The 9553-nt window shown below is 37.0% G+C and overlaps 1 protein-coding gene across 1 annotated transcript; it reads left to right on the plus strand.

Moving 5' to 3' along the window:
- Nucleotides 1-1103: 1103 nt before the first annotated feature.
- Nucleotides 1104-8982, plus strand: LOC110114550. The gene is made up of 2 exons (XM_020847467.2): nucleotides 1104-1291; nucleotides 8689-8982. Exons 1-2 carry the CDS (start codon nucleotides 1163-1165, stop codon nucleotides 8788-8790), a joined length of 231 nt encoding a protein of 76 aa, XP_020703126.1. The 5' UTR covers nucleotides 1104-1162; the 3' UTR covers nucleotides 8791-8982.
- Nucleotides 8983-9553: the final 571 nt, after the last annotated feature.

The following is a 9553-nucleotide window of genomic DNA, read 5'->3' on the forward strand; positions in this document are numbered from 1 at the left end:
AATCCAATTGGGAGAAAAACTTGATAAGAAAAAAAACTATCACTAAGGTTGAATAGCTGGATAGTCCCTTATAATTTCCAAGATTTACGAATAGCCATGAGAAGAGCCTCATAGAAAGGCCTTCTCCCTTCGAAATAACCTTTCAGCAATATATTTCATTCCTCCGATGCAGCGTCTGTTTTGACTTTAGGGAACACGATAACTTTATCTTGAGTGTGTATAAATGATATGGGTATATCTTTTTGAAAAAAATAACTTTGTGGGATTCACCATGTTTGTTCAGTCAAGTAATGAACTCTAAGGAGTCGTAGCGGCTTGAGCCTCCCCCCGAAGTCGGCGGAGAAGAACAACAAAGGGGAAGGCAGAGGAAGGGGGTGGCTAGGGCTGCATTTCTATTTTTATTTAAATATTACATCCCTACGAGCTTAGCATTTTAGTTTTATTTCTTCCGAAAATCGGACATTCAGAAAACACACTCAGTAGAATAGGATATTCAAGAATGATCAATGTTAAAGAAGTTTCATTTTTTGGTGACAACTTTGTTAGATTTTTTGGTATAGCCTGGTAAGAACTGCAGCTATACAATTATATCGATTTTGTTTTGGTATGATTTGGATAGCTATATAGTTTGGATTGCTATATTAAATGAGTTTCATTCTCTGATGATCTTAAAGCAGGTTCAATTGAAATACTTTAAGTACAATAATTGATGTAAAAGTCTCTACTGTTAAACCAAATATGATCATACTGAAACCGAATTATTTTTCAAAGAATGCGAGAGGAGAAAACTGCAGCTTACCCAAATATGGCAATGGAAGAAGACAAACTACAACTTACCGAGAAGACAAACTGCAGCTTACCGAGAAGACAAATTGCAACTTACCGAGGTTGCCTTTCGCGGAAGAGCAGGTGAGGAGGTTGCCTTTCGTGGAAGAGCAGGAGAAGAGGTTGTGTTTCGCGGAAGTTTGGATGGAGTGACGTTTCATTTGGACGGAGTGATATTTTTTGTTGTAAAATTAGTATTTGGATGGTTGGGATGTAATATTTAAATTTTAGGTGTTAAATATATAATATACATATAATAAAGTGTCATGTATGTAAATCACCCCAAAAAAAAACCTCAATTCAGGCGATTTTCTCTGTCGCATATTAGGGTAAAGCCATGAGTTCTCTGGGCACGGCGAAGGGGATCGTCGAGATCGCCAAATTCGCACTGTACGTCGCCATTCCGGCCTCTCTAACCTACGCCGTTGCCGCCGATTCCGGGACTATTCACAAGCTCATGGGATTCGTAACTCTCTCCCTCTCTCCCTCTCTCTCTCTCTTTCTTTCTTAGAGAATATTTGGCCAGCTTTTATTACTTATCAAGTTTACTTGTTAAGAATCAAATGGAAGAACTGGTTCTGATATTTTCTTCAACTCAGCTCTCGCATACACAATTCCCGAATTAATTAGCATGGTAAAAGTTCTTTAATTCTCCCAAGGTTGGGCACGCATTTGTAGTTGAAGTTAGTCATCATAATTGTCTTCTGCATAGGCTTTATTGTAGGTAAATCGTGGTGTTGTTTAATTCCTTTGTTCTTTTGAAAATCTGGATTCTTACATTTGTTTGTTATCTAATATGATTAATGCTTGACTAAGTAATCTACTAAAGTTGATAAATACAGGTTGGCCCTATGTAAAAAAATACAATGTTAACGTTAAGCTTAATGGGAAAGTTTAAAATTGATAAAGAACATGAAATGAACCCCTAAATAATTTGCTACTCATTTAACTTTGTTGTTATGGATCTAGTTATTGGACAATAAACAAGTATGCTTATGAACATGAATAAACATGCAGGCCAATATTTAGGCATCTTTATTTTTATGTCTAGTTTCATAATTCATATTTAAGATTGTTGGATTATTTTGTAAACAAAAAAATCATAATCGAATAAGTACCATGCTGTTATTAAGCTTATTGAATTTCTTACACATTTAGTAAAGAGTAGGCTTTTAAGAAGAATCGCTCAAAATATGTAGTTTCCTTTGCTTCTCCATAGGCGATGCACCATTTGCTCAATACAAGCGCACAATTAATATTTGTGGAGTCATCTACAACAAGGAATGCATTACAATATCTTGGTATTCTACAACTCCAAATGATGCATACTGCTGCAAAGCTCACAATTAATATGAGGATATATGTGGATGCCTATGGCATCACCTTTTCTAGTTGCCAAAGAGATATTTTTTTACTAAAGTTCCTTTAATGGCGTGGTTGTGGTCCACTAATACAAAGTAGACTAGTAAGTGAAAATGAATCAAGTATAAAGAGAAAGAGATCCAGGATAGAGAGAGGGGAGGGAGAATAAGAAGAAGCTTTAATTTTCATTTATAAATTAATTGATCAATACAAGCTAGGGATCCTTTATTTATAAAAATAAGGTCATGGGATAAAATCAAATAATATACAAAAGAAAAATAATTACTAATTTTAAATAAAACTAAAGAAAATATTCAAATTTAAATGAAAGAACTGAAATAAAGCTTAAACCTAATTTCCTATGTTGCATCAACCAACCTTGTACTGATTTTTTATAGATAGTGGAAGCTATTCAATTGAGTAAGGTTTCATGATTTTTTTTCCTTTAAAGGATTTTCCAAGTAAAAAAAAAAAACAAATCTTATTTCACACTCTTTAATTTGCTTCAATATTTGTATGAGTGAGATAAAGAAAGAATAGCCAATGTAGATTAACCTTCATTTTACCAATTTGATTTCTCACACATCACAACAACAACAACAACAAAAACAACAGCAACAATAACAATTGTTGTTGCTGCTGTTGTTCTCATTAGGGGTGTCAATATTTGACACGACACAAAAATCCGACCCGGACGCCGTCGCCTGCTGCCGCGTGCCGATCGCGCCGCCGCGTGCTGCCGCAGTGCCGGGTCGTGTCGGGTCAACCCGGCAACCCGCCGGGTCGGGTCCGGGTTCGGATTTTCGACCCGTTTCTCTACCCGGGTCGGGTTAGGGTCGACCCGTTTTCCACCCGGGTCAGTTCGGGTTCGACCCGAACCCGACCCGTGACCCAAAATTGACACCCCTAGTTCTCATACACAACAATCTCTTTATTTTATTTTTTTTGTTAAAGCTGGAGAAGTCGGGGTTGAAATTTTACCCAGTGAAAAGCATCTTGCATGTTTGAGGCAAAATCTATGGAGCACGTTAGGCCAGATGGAGGGAGAGATGCATAACTAATTTCCCTTCTTTTTAGTAACCCTTGTGGATGAGATCTTGAAGGATAGCAATATTATGATTATGCAATTTCCATTGGATAAATGTTCCCTTTCCAAGCAAAAAATAAGAGGTGAAGCTTAAATTAAAAAAATAATAATAATGATCCAGAAAATTCTTGCTGTTTCTTAACTTTTCCTTGATCCAAACAAAGTCTTTTCCAATTATTTTTAGTCAACCACTTGCTTTTGCTTTGCCCATGCATTGTTTGCAATGGAATAAAAATAAAATTGACTCTTAATTTTACTTAAAAATACAAAATCACAAGCAAGCTGAAAAAGTTGCAGATACTCCATCATAAGATCTAATACTATCGTGATGAATCATTATACGCCAAAACCAATTAAATCAAATATATGGAAGGCCTTATGTCAACTAAACTTGGAAGGTGTAAGGCAACCTGAATGGCTTCGATTGGTCTAGTTGAACTTGTTATATCCCTTTGTGTGCTTTCTATCTGACTGCCTAGGGTAGCCACACCATTGTCACTACCACTAGCTACACTGATTCTTCTTGCTGAGAGCAACACATTGATGGGTTCATATCACCTTGTTGCATCCTTATTACTGTTAAATTATCTCGAAAGATTTGGAATTCCAAGTCTCTACAATGTTTACAGGCCATCATTTCACAAATTATTTGTGGTGAAATGTTCCTCTTATGGATAGAAATTTATCCATATAAAAATGGTTGGATACTATTGTCATTTTCTGGCATCCATAAATTGGAGATTGTAAACCTTCTCATAATTATTCCTAGGGGTGTCAAGTTCGGGTTACGGGTCGAACCCGAAACTAACCCGACACTGTTTGGGTCAACCAGAACCCGACCCGTTTTTACAAACGGGTCAGTTTTTGGGACACGAATCCGACCTGCTTCAAGTTTGGGTTAACCCGAGCCAACACCAATTTATGGGATTTAAATGAAGAAGCGCGTGAAGATGAGGCGAGCTCTAGCCTCCCGTCACTGGTTCCAATCTCGGCAAGGTCCCTCGCCTTGGACTGCGGCGAGCTCCCTCTCTGATTTGGGTCGAACTTCAAGGACCCAAGGTTTACCATCGTTGGTTCCAGTCTCGGCGAGGTCCCGCGGAGCCGCAGATGAAAGGTGAGGCGGCGAGCTCACTGTCGTTGTTGCTTCTGATCCAACTGTGGCGGTGACGATTTGACGGGCTGAATGCGACGGGACGAGTGGACGACATTGACGAGTGACGAGCTGATGCGACTCGCGAGTGTCACGCGCCGCGGTTGACGAGTGACACGGATGACGTGTGATGGGATGTTTTCGAGTCAAATCGAGTTGATTTCGGGTTTCTGGGTCAACCCGAACCCGACCCATTTTTGTAAACAGGTCAAAATCTGTGACCCGATGGGTTGACCTAGACCCAAAATTTTCATGTTGGGTTCGAGTCAGGTTTTCGGGTTGTGTCCAATATTGACACCCCTAATTATTCCCACAAATCCAATTGCCAAAGTTTTGATTCCCAAAACGGTTTTGTTCATGGCATTGAGATCCATGATATGATATATGAGTTTGCCAACCAAATGCATTTCCATCGGTTCCTTAATTCCTGATTCAGGTGGGCCGATCTTGATGACTTAGAGGTGTCATCATTTAATCATGGTTGTTCATGGGAGAAGACAGGTTGCATCATCAGTTTTTGTTGGTAACTATGAGAAATATTTCAAATAAAGACTAGGATGCCCTTTAAAGAAATTTAAATAGCCTTTTATTTAATGCATTCTAGGAGAGTTTCCTAGTTTGGAAGTTTGCACTATTCCTCTAAGAAATCATATATGAGGTTATCTCTGCCGTATCAAGACCTGTGTTACGACCATCACTTGCAACTTTCTCTTGCGCAGTAGCCGTCTCTCTCAAACCTATGAAACTGTAAGTTTTGCATTACACTCAGTTATATGTTACAACCTTTGCTTGTAATGCAGTCATTCCTATGCTGAGATCCGCTGCAATCTTTTCTTGTGCAGTACTTGTCTTCCTGAAGATTAACATTATAGGCATCTCTTGCGAGCCCTATCCTTCAATTGTTTCATACAAGAATGAGCCGGTCCATCCTAACCCCTTGCGGGTCTACAGGAGGAGGAGGGGAGGGGCAGCCGGCCCGGGTGAACCAGGGGGGGGTTCGGCCGAACCCAGGGAGCAAGGGGGAAAAGCCACGGTGGGCCCCTTGCCAAGGCGTATCAAAGAACTGTTTTGCAGTCATATCTCACATAACCTTTATTCCATTACCGTCTTCTTCAAGACCTGGGCTACCATCATTCTCCACAACACTTGCACTACAACCATCTCCTTTAAGATTTGTGCCATAGCTGCCCTATTTCGTGGTTTTTTTCCTTAAGATCCTCACACAGGCATCTCTCCCAAAACTTCTATTTGCCATCCACTACAAAGCTTGTGCATCGGCTATCTTCAGACACATCGATTACCATTTTACATTTGCAACTGTTGATAACAATTATGATATCTAATATTTTTTGCATTGCATTAACAGTTATGGTGAAGGGTTGTATCTTGTTACTTTTTTATACTACTGGAAATTAACAGTTATGGTGAAGGGTAAGGCCTAGGGTTTTTCCCTTCTTGTGTTTACCATTTAACAATTTCTATACACGATTATTTGATTTCCTTAAATGCTTGTATGTATGAGATTAAAAAGCCTGAAGCAGTCAAGATCGATTCACACTTAATTGACTTGATTTCTCTCATCTAAATTGTTTGGCTCTGTATGTGAGAAATATGCCAACTTTTTTCACCAACAATTTGACAACATGGTGGGTGGATTAACACAACTCAATTAGATTTTGTGGATTCTCAAATTGTATCTTTTAAGGAACAATGTCGTAGAGGTTGAACAAGTTTCAGGTAGCTCATGAATTAAAAAGTATGGACCTATTATAGGATAAAAATTTCTTATCCTTCAAAGAAGGGAATTAGTTTGTCCAGAAAAGGCCTCTCTATTGTTCAATAGAATCATCAATCCATACAACCAACTAGGATTGTAAAAAATGCTTGATGTTGGTGTTTTGATCGATAATTAGCTCTAACTCAGCTTATTTTTACAAAATCGTTTGCTTGTTGAGTTAAATATATTTTTAGATTGCTTACACATTCATTGTTGCATATTCGTATGGATGAACGTGTAGATATATATATATATATGTATATATGTGTGTGTGTGTGTGTGATGACATACATATTATCTTATTAATATAAGATTTTCAGTTAGGTTTCATGTTTATAAATAAAAGTTGTTCAATTTAATAAGTAAAAAGTCAAAGACAAATATAAAATTTTAGCCCATTTGTTCATGAAGTCGAGTCAGATAAACCTTGAGCTTATTCAAGCATGAATTGTTTATACACCTACATGTAGCTGTATTAGATAGAAAATTTAGAGAGTTTGAAGCTTTTTGAACCCTCGTTGCTTGATAGAGAGAAGAAATCCTATTGGTTCTGGATGATCTGCTCTTGGCATATGAAATACCTTTAGAGAGGAACATACTCTTATTGCAAAAGGCTTCGTTTGAGACAACTTTTTTATTGCTTCTTAAAGCAGCTTTCTAGTACAAAATTTTTAATTTTTATATTAAAAAGCAACTTTAAGAAGCAATAATAAAGCCGTCCCAAACGAAGCCCAAGTCTGTATTATCTTCCTAAAAAATTCTTTTTAATACGCATTTGTTTAGTATGGAGTAGCTCTAGAAGTGCCTTCTCCTAACCCCAAAATAATTATAAAGGAATGATTATTAAACTAAATTAAGCCTAAACCATTATGTCACTCCAAATACTGTGTTTGTTACAAAACTGAAGGCTTTGCTTGGTAGGCTTCTGAAAAACTGAGGCAGTTGGTATTATCCTTATAAAAAAAAAATTCAGAGAGCACACAGAGCACAATATAGAATAAGTTGTTAGCTAGCAATAAAAAAACTTGCTCAGAGAGCACAACATATAATAAGAAAAATGCACCCCCATTAGTTAGTGACATATATTCGAACCCTTATGTTAGTAATAAGTATTAAGAAAATTAGAAAAACAAGAATGAGAACCTGGATAGAAACGTACATCCTTGCCACGGTCTATGATGCATAGATACGGACACGGCGACACAGATATGACATGGACACGGCGACATAGATACGACACGGACACGAATACGGACACGGGTTGGACACGATATTATAGTTTTTATACTTTAAAAATAGTGTATGAAAATTAAATAAGTATAATTTAAAAATAATTTAGAAATAATAAGTCATTTAACTACAATTTGTGCTTAAAATGATTAGTATTAGGATGTCGAAAGTCAGGCGTCGATGTCGTTTATCAATCACCGAGAGAGGAGATAAAAATACTTTCAATGCCATAGAGAAATGAAAATGAGAATATTTGATGAATGACTATTAAGTGCGGACGTTGATTTGGTGTTGTGGATAAAAAATAAGAAATTTAGTTTAAATCCCGCTAAATACAATAAATTATATCTAAAAAAAATTCATAAAATATTTAAGATACACTTGTCAGACATGCGTGTCCAATTTGTATTTAATATTTTTTAATCGGACACATTTTCGACGTGTCTGACAAGTGTCGGAGGAGTGTCGGAGGAGTGTCGTATCGGATACGAGTCAGACACTGCACGCCTCTTTAAGGAGAAGTATCGGTGCATCATAGGCCACGATATAAAAAATCTCTTCATTCAATCTGATAAGCCAAAAGAGATGACTTCAACCTCTTTTCAAACAAACTAGATAAAACACCTCTAAGCATGCTACCTGTGGTTGAGTAATCCTTTGCATGGAAGCACCCATGAAATATAAGAAATCCATTAAAAGAATTCCTGGAGAAGAATGTGAAGAATAAGAAAAGAAAGAAATAGGAAGACCAAAAGTTTTATGGATTAATAGATCAAAAGTTTATATCAAGCTTTTTGATGCTTTCAGTAGACTAACTGCAATTGATCTGGATAGTTTCTGGGTTCTTGAATGTAAGGTTAAGTAAATTCCCTTGAAGTTGTATGCATATTCCAGGGCAAATTATTCTGTGCGGCATCGAACGTCATCCAGAGACCAATCAGAATGCGCCCCGTCACCCCCCGCTCGGTACCGCGGCTCGGTACTCTTGACGTAGCGCATTCTGATTGATCTCCGGACGGTCAACTGCATTCGGCATCCGCACAGAATAATTTCTCCGTATTTCAGAGCTTATTGGTGAGTTTCTGCAGCTACCCTATATCTTTTAGAATGGTGGGACTTCCTGTCTGAGAAAAACGGCTTAAAACCTGCCACTGTCTGTTTGCTAATAGGAATCTATTATTCAATTTGAAGAGGTTAAAACTGTTGATTCCTTGACTTTGTTAGTAAATTGTGCTTCTGCTGTTCTTTTTTTCACAGAAGCCTTATGTGGTTTATCCTCCTGAAGGTCCTCCTCCTCCATCTCCAGAAGAGCTCCGAGAAATGGCCCGGGAGTTGGCTCGCAAGAACAAAGGCACCTGATTGAGGCTCCGTTTCGAACAGTTTTATTATTGCTTCTTAAAGCAGATTTTTAGTACAAAATTTTTAATTTTTATATTAAAAAACTGCTTTAAGAAGCAATAAAAAATATGTCCCAAACAAAACATGAATCAACCACAGACCTGCTGAAATTTCACCATCTAATCAACAAATTGATGTAATTGTATTCTTTTTCCCCTTATCTTTATTGACTTCTCTCAAGATAAGTACTGCTCCTCCCACCTTAAAAGTTCCATTTCTCATAGCCCGGGAGTGCCATTTTATATTTGGGACGGCTTTATGCTTCTTAAAGCAGCTTTTTCGTACAAAAAATAATTTTTTTTTTTACTAAAAAATTGCTTTAAGAAGCAACGAGAAAACCTAAATCATTATTGTGAAGTATGTAGCGATGGTGGTATATCTTACATTTTATTATTATTTTTAATTCAATATTGTTGTTATATATATATATATCTGCTGAAATTTCACCATCTAATCAACAAATTGATGTAATTGTATTCTTTTTCCCCCTTATCTTTATTGACTTCTCTCAAGATAAGTACTGCTCCTCCCACCTTAAAAGTTCCATTTCTCATAGACCTGTGAGGTTGTCTTTAGCCAAAATAAAGGTAAATATGTGATATGTATATATAAACATTTCAAAGTTTAGCTGCTTCATTTGGGACGATTTTCTTATACAAAAATTTTAATTTTGCACTAATAATTTACTTTTAGAAATAATAAAAAAGTATAAGGCTTCGTTTGG

Source organism: Dendrobium catenatum, unplaced genomic scaffold, assembly GCF_001605985.2.
Source record: "Dendrobium catenatum unplaced genomic scaffold, ASM160598v2 fragScaff_scaffold_157, whole genome shotgun sequence".
Taxonomy (NCBI): domain Eukaryota; kingdom Viridiplantae; phylum Streptophyta; class Magnoliopsida; order Asparagales; family Orchidaceae; genus Dendrobium; species Dendrobium catenatum.

Excerpts from the sequence above, each read along its gene's own strand:
- LOC110114550 (XM_020847467.2), top strand. The coding sequence starts at position 1,163 with ATGAGTTCTCTGGGCACGGCGAAGGGGATCGTCGAGATCGCCAAATTC. Across the intron at positions 1,292-8,688 it reads TTCACAAGCTCATGGGATTC|AAGCCTTATGTGGTTTATCC; the intron begins GTAACTCTCTCC and ends TTTTTTTCACAG.